Below are 21,248 nucleotides of genomic sequence, written 5' to 3' on the forward strand. Positions count from 1 at the left end.
CCGCTCCTGACCCCTCCAAGGACCCTGTGTCGATTCTGCCAAGTCCCTGCATCGTTGCAGCTCTGACCTGGGCTGTTGAGGAACAGGTGCTGGAGGCTCTCCGTAACCAGCCAGGTCCCAGCACTTGCCCAGCTGACCGCCTTTTTGTCCCCCGAAGACCTGAGGTCCCAGGTCGTTCAGTGGGGACATGACTCCCGCCTAGCTTGTCACCCTGGCTCCACCCGCACTCACAACCTGCTCGCCCAGAGGTTCTGGTGGCCCTCTCTGAGGAAGGATGTACGGGAATTCGTCCAAGCCTGCCCCATCTGCAACCAACACAAGTCGTCCTGCCAGCCCCCAGCCGGATTGCTGCAGCCCCTGCCTGTGCCCAGGAGTCCGCTGGTCCCTGCTGCGCCTTGTCCTCCTCCTCCACGGCTCGTCGATGGTGGTCTGGTTTACACCGTCCGCCGCCTGCTTCGGTCCAGACGGAGGGGTAGGGGGTCTCCAGTACCTCATTGACTGGGAGGGCTATGGACCTGAGGAAAGGACCTGGGTGCCAGCTAGTCGGATTGTGGATAGGACTCTCATCACCGCTTTCCACCAACGGCATCCTGATCAACCTGCAATCCGTAGGGGCCGCCCCAGAGGGGTCTCTAACCGTCCTGCCCGCTCGGCTTCCTGTCCTGTGCCTGATCCTGTCTCGGGACCTGTCCCATCTCCCGACCACGGCCCTCCGGCTTCCTCCGAGGATGAGGACGTTCGCTCGGACCGTTCGGAGGAGTTCTAGCCCTCCTCCGGCTCCCCTCCTCCCGCCCGGCGTGGTGTTGCTCTTGGGACTTCTGGGGCCGTCCCTTGGGGGGTTCTGTCATGAGCCCTCTCACTCCACTGGGTTACCACCTTAAGTTGTTTCCACTCTGCTCACCACTCTCTCTCTACTCAGCCTAACTAGCTCCACCTGTCCCTGCTCTGCTCGGCTCTAATTACTCTGCCAGCTGCGCTGCATTACCCACTAACCTCTCCCAGTATTTAAGGCCCTGTCTTTCAGCTCTCCGGTGTCAGATCGTCTGCAAAGCTCACACCCGAACCTGTTTGCTCGCGCTTCTGGCTCACCCTGGTTTTGTGACCCCGGACCTGCCTGGTTTTTGGATACTCTTCTGCCTCAGGAGATCCAGACCTGCTTCTGCCATTACGACTCCTGACTACTCTTCAATCCCGGTAACTCTGACCAGCCTTCTGCCTTGCTACTACGTATTTTGGATTTCCCTTGAACTGTACTGCTGCCTGGTTTCATTCCGCCCCGTTGTGTCTGTGTTTCCTCCCCCCCCCAGGACTTCTGGACCACCAACCACCGGCGTCATCGGACGCATCGCTGCCACTGGGGGGAGGCACAGACCCAGCACATCGGACGGGATAACCCCTGGAGCCTTCACTCACTCCCTACATCCCTTTCCCCTTAAGTTTAAATAAACTTTCTGGTGTGACGCAATTGTGGTCCTCTTGTCGTCTGTCTGAACCGTGACAAGATGGAATGTCAATTAAAGCTCTTTGTTGATTTAAGTGCCCAAATTCCTGGCGGTAGGGCAGCTTTGTCACCTCATTACTGGCTTTAATTAACACTTTCAGTCAGCTGCGGGATTGGATATGCTTTGTGTTTATGATGTATAGACAGTGAGGGAAAACTCCTTGGTTAATTTAATGGGACTATAATGTTCAGGATGTAACATGGACAGTAACAGAGAACAGAAAAAAAACAGAATAACATAACATTATGGTAGCTGCAGTAGAATATTGGAGTAGAGGAGTTTCCATTTTCCATACTCTCCCATCACATCCTCTCCCTACAGTACATATTTTCCTTCATATTAAATATATGTTTTAACCATTTCGGTTAAGCCAAGATTAGGGCCCCTTTTCACAAAGTATCTCAATCGGAGTGCTGATCCAGGATCAGGCCCTTCCCTTTTATTCATTATGTTTTAAAAGGCTAAACTGATCCTAGATCAGTACTCCTATTCTGAGATGCTTTCTGAATACCATCCCAATTGTGATAAATGAAAAGATTAAAGTGAAGGAACTAATCCCTGACTATTGTGTGTGGCTTGCCTGCGGAAGACAACCTGCCACCATGTCTGTGTGAACACACTATAGTGACATGTCTGTCTGTCCCTCAGGGGTCTGTAGCTCTGTCAGTTAGTATCAGCCTGACAGTCACTTACTGGGATATTAAACCTCCCTGATCTCTCTTCACACCTCACACTCAACCGTAGACATTCTGTCTGGAGGTGTTCCCCCTCTCCCAACTACATTCTGTTAGTTCTCCCTCTCTTTCTCTATCTTTCTCTCTTACTTTGTCTTTATCACTCTCTCTTTTTCACTCTATCCACCTTACCTCTTTCTTTCTCTCTCCTCTCTCCTCCCTCTTCCCCTCTCTCTTCCTGGTTCTGTCTTCATTGTACTCAGAGGTGTTCCCCCTGTCCTCGTCCAGCCTATACCTGTTATGCTGTGTATAAATGAAGCCTTGGCAGAAGCTTGGAAGGGAGGAGGGTGAGAAGCATCTAATCGTACATAATAACATATTGATCGGGACGTAATTGTAGAGTTTGTCAGCAATTTCTTTGCCACTGCGTCAAAGGAGGGTGTGTGTGTGTGTGTGTTTTCCAGATGGAGTTTTCACAGCTGTGAGGACTAAAAGAGTGTTTGTGTCTACTGGCTGAATGCCGGGAAGCAATTAATGGAGAGAAAAAGAGAGAGAAAGAGAGAGGAGGAGAGCGAGCAGAGTGGGCCTGTAATATCAGTGGATTCAGATTCCAGCAGATGTAGGGTATCACAGTCTGTCTCCTTTTGTTTCCCTCTCGTGTTCTTCCTCTCTGCTTTAAACCCGGCTCTGCCAGAGTAGCTATTTCATGGCCGATTTAACGCATTTTTATACAGCGCTCTCTCCCTCTCATCTCTACTGTGAGACAGGTATAGAAGTGTGCTGTGAGGTATGAGTGTATGTGTGTGTTCCATCTTGAGCCCTTCCCTTGTACCTCAGCCATCATCTGTGTGTAAACGAGTACGTTTGGATACACTCTAGGGGAGTCTACAGCATGCTGTAGGTACAGTATGTACTTAACATTTGTTATGGCAAGAAAAATGAAAGAGAAAAAATACAGAGAGAGTCTCACCTGAAGAGAGCGGTGATGGGAAACCAGCAAGGGACAATAGCATGGGGAGCATGTGTGTGTGTCTGTGTGTGAGCGTGCACGTGTGCTGAAAACCTGATGTAGTTACGATGTACATTTCTCCACCTAAACAAGATGTGTGACAGCAGATATTGTGACTAACACATTTCTGTCTTCTCTCTCTCTCTCTCTCTCTCTCTCTCTCTCTCTCTCCCTCCATCTCTCTGGTATTTATTTCTATTTTCTCTCTCTCTCTCTCTCTCTCTCTCTCTCTCTCTCTCTCTCTCTCTCTCTCTCTCTCTCTCTCTCTCTCTCTTTCTCTCTCTTTCTCCCCCCGACAGAGGCGTCCATCTTGAGTTATGACGGCAGTATGTACATGAAGGTGGTGATGCCTCAGGTGATGCACACAGAGGCTGAGGACGTGTCTCTACGTTTCATGTCCCAGCGGGCCTACGGCCTGCTCATGGCCACCACCTCGCGGGACTCGGCTGACACGCTGCGTCTCGAGCTGGACGGTGGCCGGGTCAAGCTCACGGTCAACCTAGGTATCGTATGACATTACAGACTACGCCACGTGTTAAAAAACGTGGCACTCTCTTTCTCTCTTCGTTTAATGTCTCTATCCCTCCATCATTATTCTTTTATTTCTTTTTTGGTTTGGTTAATAGAGTAAAGGATCGCAATAATATAAGGAGTAGTGATAAAAAAATATATATATTTTATTTGCATGGACTTTATTGTGATCTGTGTCATTAGATATAGATTGAGTAACACTCTTTATAGACATTGCTATACTTTTTAACTAAACTTTTTTGGCTTTATTTAAGCTATTTCATTCTGAAAGTTCTTGTCATTGATAAATATGCTGTCTGGCCCATCTTTTGAACAGATAAACCATAGCCATTGTCATTTTGAGACAGTCACAGCACCAGTAGATATCATTATTTATAAAGTATATCTTAAATTGTCATTTAAAGTCTGAATACTATACACACTATTGCTGATTAGCACACTATTGTTATTATAATATATTATATCAAATACATCTTTATAAACATTGTGTAGTGCTGTGACTTTCTAAGAGGTGACTTACTCCAACTGATTCTCAGTTCATCATCTACAGGAAATTGAGAAAGAAAAATCTCAACTTTACATTTTCAACTAACATCATCTTCTTGTCTTCAAGTTGAAACTTCTTGGCTTTTGATTTTGGGTTTGTTCTCCTTCTCTTTGTTTATGGTGTACACATACTATATACAATCTCTATGTACATCTCCTAGCTATCAACTCCATTTCCCATCATGCTTTGTCAAAAGATGGTATTCACCCCTTCAAAGGCCTTAAGCCTGCGGCCCGTCAGGCGAACAGCCCGAGAACAGAGCCCAGCCAAACCTGCAGCTGGCTGCCCCCCAGGCAACCTTCCTTCTCTCTTTTTTTACAAACACACCACTGTGTTACAAAAAGGAAAGAAGCACTAGTGTACATAACCTATATTTACACACAATTTGTCTTTAAGATTGATTAAAGCTTTAATAAAGCTGGATATTTGTCATAATAGTTTGTAGTGTGCTTCGTCATTATAATACCTATAGTAGCAATTGATAGACTATGTTATGCACACTAAATATTACTTTAGTCATCAAAGTATTTTATTAAGAATTGCAACTACAAAAATTGGCTACACAAAACTACCCTACACAATTCACTTTTTGTATCAAGTACAATATCAATAACGAGCATCACATATCCACATTTAAGTGTTGAAGAGATACATATTCTTAATGTGTTTATCTAAACCCATATGATACATTGTTTCATAGAAACTACCTACAGTATATATAATATATATGCTATTTAGCAGACACTTACAGTCATGCGTGCATACGTTTTACATATGGGTGGCCCCAGCGGGAATCGAACCCACACCCCTTGCAAGCGCTATGCTCTACCAACTGAGCAACACAGTCTCTATACTGTACTGTTAGATATGAGGGTCTTGTGCCTCTGCATGGTGCTGGTGCTGATTGGATCGTGGCTGTTCGCTCCCACTTTTCTGTTGCGGTTGACGACACATGAACCCACTAGCCACATGGTGACCAACCCAGAATGTCCCTTGCAGGATCCCATAGGCCGACTCAAAATGTCCGTCACAGAAACCTGTAGGCCTATAACAGGTAGGAATCTGTTGTCAGCGAAGGAACTAGTCAATTATCTTTCACTAGTCCATTCGCTTTTTTTAATTGATAATCTTGGAAATATTTCTCCAAAATAATAAAAGTGTTGTAACACTTTTTTATATATTTAAGTTTATTCAACTGTCAAGTAGAATAGTATTGCACTGTTTCAAAGATCTGTGGCTCCAATATGAATAGCTAACACCACCTTCTTGCTAATATCAGATATATGATTTTAATAGCCTGTTTAGTCAACAAGTTGGTGTGAAGGCTTTGGAGCTGGAGACTTTGAGTTTTAAATCAAAATGAAAACTATTCCAAAATGGAAGTCTATGCTGGGTTGGAGAATCTATGTGGTTGGTAAAATAAAAGCGGCCATTTTAAAAAATGTTGACAGCCAATGTCCTTGTTATGCAGCTTTAAATAAATTACATTTGCCCTTATGTGTATAATCTAAGTGTTATAACTTAGTAGTGGTCACAAAACTAAGTTAATTTCATAACTTTAACAAGTGCTGCAAAAGCGCTATGTACATTTTACCATACAACACCCAACTAATCCCCATGTCAGTCATAACTATTGTATATGGACCAACGATTTGACATTTGTGAATATATTCATTCTACCTCATACTTATTGCTACATTACCAGTTATTACAATCATATTGAAATTGCAGTAGCACTTGTAGAATACAAGCCAGCCATTTGTAATCTAAGCTAACACGCTAGCACCTGAAAGTCAATATAGGACCCCCCACCTCCCCCTTACAAAATGGCCGCCTCTCTGCATGTGGACGTCCCCGGAAGGGTGGAATTCTTGTTTTTGGATGTCTGCAGCTATAACCTTGAAGGATGCAATTTCATCTGTCATTTATTCTTCCCCATCTAGACTGTATCAGGATAAACTGTACTTCCAGTAAGTTAACACTCAAGTTTCATTTTGCTCTTGTATTATTATACTCTGCTGTTTAAAGGAATGTGTTATTTTAAGTGTGCCTTTCTCTTATCCCTATGGTGTTGGTTGGAGAAGGGGTGTGTCTGTCAGTTCAACTGGTCAGACCATCAGTAGATCACGGACAACAGAAACACCCAAACTGGAAACAGACAGTCAGGGTGGTGATTTGTTAATCTCTTAGGTTTTAGTTTTATTTCAGACCATATTTTATTAAATAAGAACGTTTCATGTTATAAGGTCCTGTGACAGATTTCTTTCCCTGTATGAATGTATTTTAGTGATATAGGAAGTTCCACTGTAATGAAAGTTTAATTTACCGTTTTGGCTGCATTATGCATTCCCTTTTTAGAGACGGATAATTATATAACCCTTTTCATAATTATATATGGCAGATATTTTGGTTTTCATCACGAAGTTGAGATTAAGAAATCACCACTTGTTACATAACTAAACATTTGAAAATTCTTACATGAAAGAGCTTCGTCATAGGTGGACAACGTAGAATACATATACATATGTAGTAGAATAAGTAGCTTGAACATACAACATGATTACCAGATATATATAAAGATGTTATACTATTCATTTAGTGTAGGTCCTCTTCAAGTGTATTGCGACAAATTAGTTAATGGTTTTATTATGATTATATCAGTATCATGATACTGTACGATTTATTTAATGTGTGAATTTGGTGAGCTCTGTTTGCATCTAAACGTGTGTCTCTAAGTCTGAGCTTTAGTTTGACACTATAATACACTCAGATATATGAAGTGTCCATACTGTTGGGGAGTAGGTCAACATTAACTGCTTTTACTCATGAATAGGGCTCGGAAACCTTTAGTGTACTGTCTGTCTGTCTGTGTGTGCGTGAAGGAGTCAGCATGCTATTTCCATGGATGATGTATTCACAGGTGAACAAAAACACATTTTTCTCTGTAGTCAGAGGCCTTATGAGGTTTTTTAATTGTCAGACACAAGAATGAAAAGTACATTTTAAGTGTTGCACATTCGTTTCAAAGCTCTCAACAGACTAAGACCATGTGAGGACTGAGGTCTTTTATGTAAGAGACACATTCAGTGTGTGTGTATGTGAATATATGTGTGTGTGTGTGTGTGTGTGTGTGCACGCGTTCCTGCATGCGTGTGTGTTGTTTGTGAGTGACAGATATGTTTACTGTTATTGTACATTCAGCTCCTATAATGTCTGATACTAATTGCTGCAGTAAATTGCTGTGGCATTTCAGGACAAAGAGTGGAATCCAGATTTTACATAATGTCTTCTGCTGGGTAGCCCACCTGGAGAAGAAAATCCGGGTGGTCTCAGAGATAATCGAGCAGCACCTTTCCAACCACTTCTATTTTTTCCCCCCATATTGTGTAATACCTGAAAATGAGGCCTATTTTGTGATTTATGAGCTACTCTGAGCTAATAGCCTAGTTGTTAACACTCCACAATGACAGCACAAGGAAACAAGAAACTGTCCAAATCAATGCAGCATCCCTCCAGGTGTTTCTGAGCTCATCTGGTTGTGTCTGCCAGACTCTGTTTGTGTCGGCTGCTTTAAATCAACAGCACACCCATGACAGGGTGAGAACACACAGAAGTGTCCCGGAGAATATCGCTCCTGCTGAAGCTCCTGTATCTCCTGTCATTACAGAGGCCAGATAAGTAGGGTCAGACACACACACCCACACAAACGCTCACGGTAGTGCAGTAGGCTGTCTAGATCACTGGGCTTTACTGGTACTTAGAGGGATTCTGGTAAAACCAAGCTGAAGTTCAAGCGATCAGCTCTGGGGCTTTACCTGGCTGTGAAAGATACAGTAATAACCTAGTATACACGTAGGTAACACTACAGTCCTCTTTGAACTAGTATTAATCTACTAACAACAGATTTTGAAGGAAGGTATTTCCAGACCCTATGATGAGTAAAAGCTGTGTAATTGTTGAATTGACTGCAGTGTTTTTCTGCTGAATACATGATGGTGCTATTCCTGTGTGCAATCACAATTTAAGAAATATTGTTGTAGAAAAATGTATTCGTTGTTGCTTTTTACCAAAATAACCAAACCTTTGTTTTCCACATGCAATTTGAAAAGTGAAAGAATATGTGAAAATGCAAAAATGATCCCAATTGAAAATGAATCAGAAGACAAATCAAGTTGACATGTCAAGGTGCTCTGCTATCATCATCCCCAATATATAATAATAATAATAATAATAATAATAATAATAATAATAATAATAATAATAATAATAATAATATGCCATTTAGCAGACGCTTTTATCCAAAGTGACTTACAGTCATGTGTGCATACATTTTTACGTATGGGTGGTCCCGGGGATCGAACCCACTACCCTGGCGTTACAAGCGCCATTCTCTACCAATTGAATTACACCTGCTCCTTAGATTGGTTACAAATAAGCCCATTATATCACCTCCTTCTATTGGAAAAGGCCCAATATAACAGCCCCTATTGGAAAGTGGAAAGCAACTGGAAAGCAAAGGTTTGGTTGGTGAGGCAGGACAACTTTAACTTTGTGACCAACCATCGTTCTCAGGCAAGGGACCAGAGACCCTGTATGCTGGGCAAAAACTCAATGATAATGAGTGGCATACGGTCCGCGTGGTCCGCCGGGGCAAAACCTACAAGCTCACGGTGGACGATGACATAGCAGAAGGTACTATACTAGCTACAGTCTGAGAGAAAGTTCCTCATCTGCTACTGTTTGTATGGGTGATATGTCTGGTGTTCTCATTTAGTTTAAGGCTTACGTGAATTACAAAATTAGCTAATAAAGATGAACTATCCTTATAGTGGTTTTGAATGTTATTTGAAAACATTATTTGAGAAAGGTGACTATAAACTGTTGACATCTATTGATATGTCTGAATTGTTCTTGCTGAGTTTATTCATTTGTACTATTACATTGTATTTACCCATATTGTGTAACGAAAATTCACCACCTCTTTATATTCAGCCCTTTTGTGTTAGTATCAGACAGTGTTTTCTTTTTCTTTTTTCTTTTCGTTCTTTTCACTCCATCCCCTACTCCAGGCCAGATGGCGGGTGACCACACCCGTCTGGAGTTCCACAACATCGAGACGGGCATCATGACGGAGAGACGCTTCGTCTCGGCCATCCCCTCTAGCTTCATTGGACACCTGCAGAGCCTCAGGTTCCTCTTCTCTCATATACTTTGTTATATACTTTCTGCTATATACTGTTATAAACGTTGTTATTTCACCCAGAAATACATAACAGTATACAAGCTACAAGCTCTTTATAGGCAATGCAAACGGTTTTGAATGTGACTACTACGCCATCAGATTGGATATGTTGACATTGTTGACATGATGTCAGTTTTGGAGAAACCCGATCTAAATCAGTTAACATGGCTGTTTTGTTTTGCTTAACTTCAGCAGATCTTGTTGATAAGTTTGCCGCTAGCGAATGACAAGTCCTTCCAGTTAACAAGAAAGGGATGTAGTTGATCTGTTTTAATGTATCAGATAATATATTTTTCAAATATAACTTTATTCCCCTTTATTGACTCCAGGTTCAATGGTATGCTGTACATCGATCTCTGTAAGAACGGAGACATCGACTTCTGCGAGCTAAACGCCCGCTTTGGCATGCGCTCCATCATCGCTGACCCTGTGACCTTCAAGTCCAAGAGCAGCTACCTGAGCCTGGCCACCCTGCAGGCCTACACCTCTATGCACCTGTTCTTCCAGTTCAAGACCACCTCCCCGGACGGCTTCATAATGTTCAACAGTGGAGACGGAAACGACTTCATTGCTGTGGAGCTGGTCAAAGGGTGAGTGGGTTCGACCTGGTCTTAGACTTTGTTGTTTGTTTACGTTATTTATTTTTGTCACCATGTGGTGGCCGAACAACGATGCTGATATGCTGTGTTAATAAGAAATCCGCTGACACTGTACTTTGATTATAAAGGTTTATTATATCAAAAGATTTCAGCGTCAATTTACAGATTTCTGCAGAATCTGGAGAACAACTAACCCAATCTCAAATATGATTATTCTCCCCGTCCTTTGTTGAAAACCTGGTATATATCCATAAGATGGGTGTTTTGAATAGACCAATCCCTGGCTTCTATATATCCAAGTCTCCTCTGTTTCAGGGGGCCCCTATAGTGATGCTTTCCAGATGTTTCAGCAAGGCAGAGTAAAGTTCATCTAACACACCATTTGCAAACGTCAGCCAAAATTATAAACTGTTCAGATACTGCATATTTCCCCCCTTCGAGACTAATTAAGTCTCGAAAACAAAAATAATAGGATTATGACAAATACATGTTTTTATTACATCAGGCTTCTTGAGTAACTTTAGCAATAAAACAAAATGTATGGAGAATAAACACATTTTTATGTAAACAAATTTTCATGGAGTGTAAACACATTTTTATGGAGTGTGAGAGACCTGTCTGGCAGCTTTCATTCCAAATATCCATCAATCAATCAAGACAGGAAAATTATCTCACGGCCCCTCTGCCCCAGGCGACCACCTAAGTACTCCAGATAAATTTATAAACTTTATCAATGCATTTTAAGCTATGATGCAATTGAATACACATGAAAACCTCAGAAAACAAAATACAATCAAAAATGTCCACATTCAGGCTGGTCGACCCATCGTACCCTCCTGTGGATTCTCTCTGTCCCTGCCTAGACCCAATATCCCTAAGCATCCCCACATGTACCCAACAACAGAAAACATAATTCTTCAAAAAATGTATACAGAAAGAATATGACATAAATTATGTATTACACATGCAAATATGTATATAAATCATTGCAGACACTGAAATGTAGTCCCCTGCACTGCATCTCCTCAGCAGTGTCGACTTTCAATGCAACGTCGATGGAATGGAATCTGAACATTTCCACACCGTCCTTGTTCAACTTCCTCCAGTCCATTCATATTGTCCATGTTTGAGTATTTGAATCCCACTCTACACATTCCCCCATATGCTTCTGGAAGAAAAGAAAACACCAACCAGTATATTTTGCAAAGCAACACATGCAAATTAAAACATCAATATCAACAATAATATAAAAATGATATATAAAATGAATCACATTCCATTTCCCCCCTTTGATTCATAAGAAAATACTAAATTTCACAATAATATGTAAAGAAATGTGAAAAATTATCACACAATCAGATATTCAAAATGGATATCTATCCATCAATACTCCATCCAGTCCCACTTGTTCATCTCCATCTAGATCAGTAACAGTTAACAATGGCATCTGAGTGTTTTCTCCAGGCATCACAACTCCAACCGATCTCAATATCATAGCCTTCGTAAAAGTCAATAACAAAGTACAAAAGCAAAACATCACACACAGTACTACAAGGGCCGCTACTAAAATCTGAACTATCACTGCTCCCACTGGGCCTAACTGATCTTGCAACCAAGCCTTCGCTGACCATCCAGCTCCTTCAGATTGACCAAACGCATCCCTTATACTCTTCAATGCATCTATAACACTAGTGATATTATCGGAACTATCGGGGATCAAAGTATAACAATCGTCCCCCGTCAAGTTCATAGCCACACATAAGCCACCCTGTTTGGCTAAAATATAGTCAAGAGCCATGTCATGTTTCAACAGCATCAGTCTGTGACTTCTTTGAGTATTTGACAGAAGGTTAAACCCTCGTATCGTTTCGTTTGCAAAACCCTGCAAAGTATGGGTAATATTATCAATGTGATCTGCCAAAAATGTTACACCATACCATGGAAAAAGTCCAAGTCCCCACTTCTCTCCTAGACTTATCCTCCAATGGTAGGATTCCAGATTATGAAATTGCGCCATTTCCCTTTTCACCCTATTTCCAGACCTAGAATCAGATTGAGCTGTGTCCGGTGCTTCCCCCTTTTGAATGGTAGAAACCTCATATGGAAGCTTCAACGTCGACATGTAACAACATCCTGTCCATCCATAGGGTAAGAATATATAGGCTTTATCACCACAAACTCACCAAATATCTCGAAAATTCCCTATAGTCACATTGCCAGGCAAAAGCTGATCTTTTACCATCAAAGTCCTGCTCTTCTTACTAAATGGAACAGAAAAAGTTACTTTATATATCTCATCACTAACCTTACGTTCATGCATACCCAAAGTCATCATATAATCATCACAATATGATATTCCCATAAAAATACCCGGTCCATCATATGTTTTATTTGAACAAAAACTGCTTTTAGCCCTCACGGGTTTTACCTCCAGTGCTTCAGGAATCGTTGTTAACTTATTTTCCTTCCGATCTAACAAATTCACATAGGGTAATTCATTTAACCAAGAACAATTAAACCTAGGCCTAAACAAGTGCTTCGACAACGACATCATTATATCTGTTAATGATTGTTGCTGATACAACAGCCATGATAAAGCATAAGATTGACACGCAGTTGATAGAGGTTGAGCCACCGTCTCTAAGATTGAACCCCATGTGCCTGGTGCTGGAATTCTCAACAGACATGGACCCTCCAGATTCCTCACTGATCTTACAGAATGAGTTAACTGCTGGAACCATAGATTCCTACCTGCCCATCCATCTTAAATTTGCAAAACAGAAGAATCAAATCCATATGCCTTCCATTTAGTTTCTCTCTTCCCTAACGAGCGGTATTGATCAGATATATCTTCTGGTGTTCCATCAAAATTAAAGAACTCATCCTGTACCTCTGGGATAGAATTCTGCACTATTTCAGATGAATCTTCATCATTCTCTGCTACCATCTGCTCTCCTATTTCAACACTGTCCTTACTACCATTTACACCAATCTCCATCTGTATCGTAGACTTCTGAGTCACATTTACTACATCCTTTAATATCAGAAAATGTGTTGTTGGTGTCTGTGTCACATTTCCGAAATGTGTTATCGCCGTCGTAACATTCATCTCTTTCAGAGTTACTGTTAAAATAGTGGCTTTAGTTGATGTATTAACACTCTTAATTATTTCCAAGGGCAAAGTGGCAGATATCCTCTGTGTATTATTTACTCTTGGAGTGACTACTGTAATATACTGCTCCTGAACTCCTTTGGTGACTGTGGAAACTTCAACAGACTTTAAATCTTTCATCATAAGCGTCACCTTACGAGTTACATAGCCTTCTAACCAGTAATTCTTAACCGGAACAAATTTGAACGCTGGCTCTAAATAAGTACAAGTATATTCTCCCTGATCTTCCCATGTAACATTACGCAAAAGAAGTGAGCAATCACCCATAACCCTCTTCCACTTCATATCGTTGTACAAAATATACTTCCTTTGACTAGGGGGCACAGCTTCTACTTCTGGTCCTGATAACAACACTTCTTCTCCATAATTATCTCTCCACGTGGGAGGAATGTCACCACCCCCACTCCGTCTCTCACATCTACAAGGAAGATGAGCTGTACCACCCATCCTAACCCTAATCACAGTCTTTTCTAAAATTGGTGTTGGAGCGATTTTCTGAGGCGCCATTGTAATCAAATGTGATACATTTATAGCTTTAATAACTGTCAACGTTAAAAGAGTTGAATTGCTTCTCATTGTTGTTGTATTAGGCTGAAATGTTGATGTCATTGTTGTTGATTCATCTATTATCCCTACAGCTTGGAGCTCTTTACTTGTATTTCCATCTATCACCACTAGTGTCACTACATTAACCCTCAGTCCCGACTCTAATCCCTCACTTTCAAACTGTGGATTATAAAAAATACATTTATAATCACCTTGATCCTCCTGCTGGGAATTGTACACATAGAGACTGCAATCACCCTCAATCTTCAGTCTTCTTTTATCATTCAGCAACGCATACTTTCTCAATGCAACTGCTCCTAACAGATCTAAACTCCTGCCATAGCTATCTTCCCACTGAACTCTAAATTTCCCTTCACCACTGTTCTCTCTCGTACACTGACATGGAAGCTGAGCTGACTTTCCTAGAGTTACTTCAACCCTAGTTTTCGTAACGTTTTGGTCTGACTTTTTTCCTAACTGGTCTGGGGCTACTTTGTCTAACCGAATCACCAGCTTCTCCTGTAACAGAGTTGCCCTTGGTGATCTCTGCGGTTTCACATTCCACTGAAATATGCCCTGTTGTTACTGGGACGCATTGAAAATCAATGTCCCCAAATCTCCTTTCCTGTCCATCCATTGCAGAGTCATCTCTGGCATCATCAGAAGTGTACACATGATCATCAACGTTCTCCACAGCATGGACAATCTCTCCTTCTGGGTTTTGACTCTGGATATTGTCATGCATCTCTCCTTCTACCTGTTCTTCCCTATCTTCATCCTGCTCTCTTGAGCCTTCAACATCCTGTCTCTCTGCACGTGACACCTCTTCTCTAGGCACTTTAACACAATGTGACAAATGATACCACGTTGGAGACCCTTTAACCTGGACAGCTGTTCCAGTACTACGAACAACTTCAAATGGTCCTTCACGACGTTCGTTATACCACTTCCTTCTAAATACCTTCACGAACACCTTGTCCCCATTTTGCACTGTACTCCTTTTTTGCACATCAAGCTTCTCCTGCACCTCTTCTTTTCTTTGCCTGTCAGAAACATATGTGGACAACTTTTTATGAAAATTGGCCATATATGTAACGTACGCTCTCATTTCATCTTCCAAAAGAGCCAAACTTGGACCCTTTCCGCTTGTTCACAAACAAGGCGTAGGCATCCTTCTTCCTGTGACCAGTTCATGGGGTGTCATACGTAGATCACGAAACTCACTTGAGCGACACACCATTAATGCTAAAGGAAGCGCCGCTATCCAGTTTAGACCCGTATGCTGGCAAATTTTGACAATGCGATTTTTCAAAACACCGTTCATTTTTTCACAAATCCCTTTGACTTTGTGGGTGATAAACTGCTCCAAGACGTTGCTTAATTCCTAATCAATTTCACTGATTTATCCACAAATTCTTTCCCATTATCTGAGGATATTCGATCAGGAAGTCCCCACCTGCTTATGACTTCTTTACACAAGAACTTGGCAACCGATTGAGCGTCTTTTCACTTGGTTGGACAGGCCTCCGGCCATCGTGAAAATCTATGGACAACCACCAGCATATATCTCTTCCCTTCAACTGGTTTTATCATATCAACAAAGTCGATAACCAACTCACGCATAGGACCTCTCGGTGTAGGAATGTGACCAGGAAGACCAGTCAAACCCCTGCGAACATTATTTTTCAGACAGATTGTGCACCTGCCTATGACATAGTCAACCTGTTCAAGCAAATATGGTGCCCAAAAACCATACTCCTTTGTGATCTTTCTCCTAACCTCCCCCCTTGCAACATGAGCTAACCCATGTGCTTCCTGAATCATCAGGCCTAATAGGTCTAGAGGCGCTACTATCAACCCCTCATGGTTTCTCCAAAGACCAGAAGCATCTTTGACGGCACCTCGGTCTAGCCATAACTGTTTGTCAATCGTAGAAGCAGCTTCCTGCATCAAAATCACATCCTTAAGCATAATTTTGTCTTCCAAGTCCACTCCATGAGTGACCAGAAAAACCTTGCCCAATTTGTCCGCTCCTGTGACGGCTTTTGCAGCTTCATCAGCAGCTTTGTTCCCTTGTGTGACTTTTGACACATCTGTTTTATGGGCTGCACACTTAGCTATCGCTATCTCTTTAGGCTTCATCATAGCATGCAACAGTTTCATTATTTGCGCATGATGTTGTATCGGAGAACCATCCGTTTTCTTAAACCCTCGACCTTTCCACACTGCTCCAAACAAATGACATACACTATGTGCATATGCAGAATCAGTATATATTGTCACTCACTTTCCTTCTGCTAACAAACACGCTTCTGTTAGCCCCCCCCAAGTTCAGCAAGTTGTGCGGACGCAGGCTGTGGTATTACTTCAGCCTTTTCAACAACAAATCCAGTTCCTTGGGCTTTAACTACTGCATAGCCAGCACACAATTTATCTCCCACACGATAACAAGACCCATCAGTCCAATACTCCATGTCTGCCTCACGTAATGGAAAGGCTTGCAAATCTGATCTAAGCCTCAAGTATTTCTCTGCTTCTTGAACACAATCATGTGGCTCACCATCCTCTGAAGTTGGCAAGTTCTCGGCTGGATTCACCGTATCACACCTCACTAGGGTGACATCTTCCTGCTCTAAGAGCCTATGATAGTCTCTGAGCCTAGGCATAGTCAATGTATATTTTCCATAGTTCAGAAGATTTCTGAGACTATGATGGGTAAGAATTGTTACTGGGTAACCCATCGTAACAGATTATGCTTTGTCATACATTGAATATACTCCCACCATTGCTCTGTAGCACAGTGGTAGCCCTAGTTCTACTTCTGAATAGGCAGTAGAGTAGTAGGAAATAGGTTGAGGATTCGTCCCTGTACCTGTCGGCTGACAAAGAACTGCACATGCATATTTACCTCCAGTAGAAGTAGACACATATAGCAAGAAATTCTTAGAGTAGTCTGGTAGTGTGAGTGCAGGTGCCTCCTGTAGCCTCTGTTTGATCGTTTCAAATGCCACAAGGCCTTCCTGTGTCCAGGAAAGATTGCTATGGAGTTGACCACTCCCAGTATCTTTAACTATAGCTCTCAAAGGTCCCGTCAAACTAGCATAGCTCTCAACCCAAGCTGAAGAATAACCAGCAATACCAAGAAATGTCATCATCTCTCTGACAGTTCTAGGCTTCGGAGCCTTACGAATAGCTTCCAATTGACTGTCCGAAATGCTTCTGTGTCCATGCGTTATTTTCTGACCCAAATAAACAACCTTCTCCTGGCAATATTGCAATTTTTTCTGTGAAACCTTATGCCCCTTTTCTGCCAATACCTGTAGCAATTTAATTGAGTCTTTATGACATGTTTCCTCATTCTGTGAGCAGATAATTATATCATCCACGTACTGAATGACAGTGCTTTGCAATATCTGATCTATCCCTACCAAATCTTCCTTCAGTACTTTATTGAAAATGTGAGGGCTATGCCTATACCCCTGTGGCAATCTACTGTACTCATAGAACTGTCCCTTATACGTGAACCCAAATAAACCCTGACTTTCTACACTTAGTGGAACACTAAAAAATGCACCACATAAGTCTAACACTGTGAAATGTGTCGCATCAGGAGGAATTTGGGCTAACAAGGTATGCGGGTCTGGCACTTCTGCTGGAAAATCAGTCACTACCTCATTCACCGCTCTCAAATCATGAACCACACGATAAGTTTTATCGGGTTTCTTCACAGGCAACAAAGGCGTGTTACTCTGAGGATTTTTTTGTTGTCCTCAAAACACCTGCTTTCGAAAGTCCTTCAATTTGTGGTTCGATCCCTTGGATTGCTTCATCTTTCAATGGATACTGATTCTTCCAAGGAGGTCTGGCTCCTGGTCGAAGTTCAACTTTCACCGGTTGGCCTGATTTCACAAGTCCAATATCGGCACTGTGTTGAGACCACAAACCTTCTGGAACTTGTTGCAACATCTCCTCTTTCATAGGGTCTGAATCCATCTTCGCACTGCAAATAGATTCATGTGTCATCCGTACAGCTTGTGGCTGTCCTTGTCCTTGAGCCAAAATCATGATTTTGAGAAATCGCTGATCTTCACTCCTCCAAATCGCCAAATTCTCTTTCATTGGTACGAAAACAGCTTTCTCTGCTTCTGTCATCATTTCTCCTATATGCTTCTGCTCATAGTCTTCAGAAACCAACAAGGTCACATGTGGCACACTCTTCTCAATTTCAAATTCTTTATCCAGATAATCGTCTGTGTTTATCTTCATAGCTGCTCCTTGTGGTCCTAAAATTATGCAACATGAGCTGAGTTGAACTTTCTTTGGTTGATGACTCAACCATTCCTCTGAGTTCGATTGGGCAGCATTCTTGAAATACTTGAGCGTACAATGAAATGGATATTCCGGAAGCCTCGCATCTTGCCACAATGAATTTCTCCCATATCTTAGCCTGCTTCAAAAAATCTGCACTGAGATTTCCAATCCAAAATACTGAAAAATAATCCATCTCTGTCGTCATCAACAATTGGTAAACCTTTTCTTTTGGCACTTCTACCAGACAGCTGTCTGGCGTACATTTTATTGTACAATTCAATCTACACAATGCATCTCTTCCCAACAATGCAATAGGTGTATGTTCCGATACCAGTATGGGTAATGTAATTTTCTGATTTTTATAGCAGAGCTCAATTGGTTCCGTAAGAGGAATCAGCTGTTTCACTCCCTCAAATCCGATTGTCCTAATTAGTTGATTGGACATGGGAAGATGTGTAGCATCTTCAGGCCGAACACAGGTGAAAGCAGCTCCGCTATCCGCCATCACTTCCAATGGTTGATTGTTTACTTTCACCTCAATTGTTGGATATTTTTCCGGTCCTGATGCTACCAGCTGACACCCCCCTTTTGGATCTTCTGGGCACCTCTAGAATCCTTGCTCTGGGCCCCTATAAGTGTTCACCGGTACTCCAAATGATCTTTATTTTTATTTTTTATTAATTAATTAATGTATTAATGTATTTATTAATTATTATTATTATTACCAAATTATTGATTAGTGGCAATCTTACCACATCCGATAAAGAAAAGGAAAGGAAACTAGTCAACTTCAGAGCAATGAAAAAAGAAAGACCTGCAATCCAGCAACACTACAGCACCCACAAACCAATTGCTTAATAAGCACCCAATCACTTTAATTTTACAGAATAATCTCAGTGCTGGATTTCCAACACAACTCTAATCAAAACAACTCATGCACAAAAAAAATGGATCAGTCTGTTGCCAAGTCCCTGTCAAATAGTCACAACATGAAATATTCTATGCATACACAATGTACAGTGGGGGAAAAAAGTATTTAGTCAGCCACCAATTGTGCAAGTTCTCCCACTTAAAAAGATGAGAGAGGCCTGTAATTTTCATCATAGGTACACGTCAACTATGACAACAAATTGAGATTTTTTTTCTCCAGAAAATCATATTGTAGGATTTTTAATGAATTTATTTGCAAATTATGGTGGAAAATAAGTATTTGGTCACCTACAAACAAGCAAGATTTCTGGCTCTCACAGACCTGTAACTTCTTCTTTAAGAGGCTCCTCTGTCCTCCACTCGTTACCTGTATTAATGGCACCTGTTTGAACTTGTTATCAGTATAAAAGACACCTGTCCACAACCTCAAACAGTCACACTCCAAACTCCACTATGGCCAAGACCAAAGAGCTGTCAAAGGACACCAGAAACAAAATTGTAGACCTGCACCAGGCTGGGAAGACTGAATCTGCAATAGGTAAGCAGCTTGGTTTGAAGAAATCAACTGTGGGAGCAATTATTAGGAAATGGAAGACATACAAGACCACTGATAATCTCCCTCAATCTGGGGCTCCACGCAAGATCAAAATGATCACAAGAACGGTGAGCAAAAATCCCAGAACCACACGGGGGGACCTAGTGAGTGACCTGCAGAGAGCTGGGACCAAAGTAACAAAGCCTACCATCAGTAACACACTACGCCGCCAGGGACTCAAATCCTGCAGTGCCAGACGTGTCCCCCTGCTTAAGCCAGTACATGTCCAGGCCCGTCTGAAGTTTGCTAGAGTGCATTTGGATGATCCAGAAGAGGATTGGGAGAATGTCATATGGTCAGATGAAACCAAAATATAACTTTTTGGTAAAAACTCAACTCGTCGTGTTTGGAGGACAAAGAATGCTGAGTTGCATCCAAAGAGCACCATACCTACTGTGAAGCATGGGGGTGGAAACATCATGCTTTGGGGCTGTTTTTATGCAAAGGGACAAGGACGACTGATCCGTGTAAAGGAAAGAATGAATGGGGCCAATTATCGTGAGATTTTGAGTGAAAACCTCCTTCCATCAGCAAGGGCATTGAAGATTAAACGTGGCTGGGTCTTTCAGCATGACAATGATCCCAAACACACCGCCCGGGCAACGAAGGAGTGGCTTCGTAAGAAGCATTTCAAGGTCCTGGAGTGGCCTAGCCAGTCTCCAGATCTCAACCCCATAGAAAATCTTTGGAGGGAGTTGAAAGTCTGTGTTGCCCAGCGACAGCCCCAAAACATCACTGCTCTAGAGGAGATCTGCATGGAGGAATGGGCAAAAATACCAGCAACAGTGTGTGAAAACCTTGTGAAGACTTACAGAAAACGTTTGACCTGTGTCATTGCCAACAAAGGGTATATAACAAAGTATTGAGAAACTTTTGTTATTGACCAAATACTTATTTTCCACCATAATTTGCAAATAAATTCATTAAAAATCCTACAATGTGATTTTCTGGATTTTTTTTCCTCATTTTGTCTGTCATAGTTGACGTGTACCTATGATGAAAATTACAGGCCTCTCTCATCTTTTTAAGTGGGAGAACTTGCACAATTGGTGGCTGACTAAATACTTTTTTTCTCCACTGTATCTATTATATCCTGTAAGGGAAAGTACGTTTGTGGATTGAACAGTACTGGCCTTAATTGGACTGGATCCGGGGCAGCACACGCTGTCGCGTGACGCACTGGTCAGCACCTCCTCTCTCTCTGTCTCCTCCTTCTCGTTTCTCACATCACTGAAGAACAAAAGAAACAGACAAGAATTTAGTATTTTATGCACTCACTGGGTTATTTCAACCATACAATACCCTTTTAAACATACCTGTGTTCACATTCGCGCTAAGAAAAAAGCAAACAGCTTAACTCAGGAATATTTTAAATAGCGCAATAATATTTTATTTTATTTATTTATTTTTATTTTTAATCTGTCAACATAACTCTTATTTATAAATTCAATGGATCTCAATCAAATAGTTTCATAATTAAACAACAGCCACTTAACAAACAGAATACTTTATTTGTGTGTATTCAAAGTCCCCCTCCTTCTTTTTCAGCCCTAAGTCTGCGTCTCCCAGCAGCTCAGTGCTGGCAGGGGA

The 21,248-nt window shown here is 41.7% G+C and overlaps 1 protein-coding gene across 18 annotated transcripts in view; it reads left to right on the forward strand.

The window, feature by feature from the left end:
- Window positions 1-21,248, forward strand: part of nrxn3a (neurexin 3a) — a 504,060-nt gene that overhangs the window by 177,007 nt on the left and 305,805 nt on the right. For 15 of the 18 annotated variants that reach the window (XR_006657440.1, XR_006657442.1, XR_005995385.2 and 12 more), the window contains 5 exons: window positions 3,485-3,688; window positions 6,207-6,233; window positions 8,836-8,955; window positions 9,333-9,453; window positions 9,835-10,095. Coding sequence is in view for 14 of the 18 variants with exons in the window: in XM_041848285.2 (XP_041704219.2) it covers window positions 3,485-3,688; window positions 6,207-6,233; window positions 8,836-8,955; window positions 9,333-9,453; window positions 9,835-10,095 (733 nt within the window). In the remaining 4 variants the exon portion in view is untranslated. The remainder of the gene's footprint in view (window positions 1-3,484; window positions 3,689-6,206; window positions 6,234-8,835; window positions 8,956-9,332; window positions 9,454-9,834; window positions 10,096-21,248) is intronic. The other 3 variants (XM_041848293.2, XM_041848294.2, XM_041848287.2) reach the window with 1 other exon arrangement.

This window comes from Coregonus clupeaformis, chromosome 25, assembly GCF_020615455.1.
Source record: "Coregonus clupeaformis isolate EN_2021a chromosome 25, ASM2061545v1, whole genome shotgun sequence".
Taxonomy (NCBI): Eukaryota; Metazoa; Chordata; class Actinopteri; order Salmoniformes; family Salmonidae; genus Coregonus; species Coregonus clupeaformis.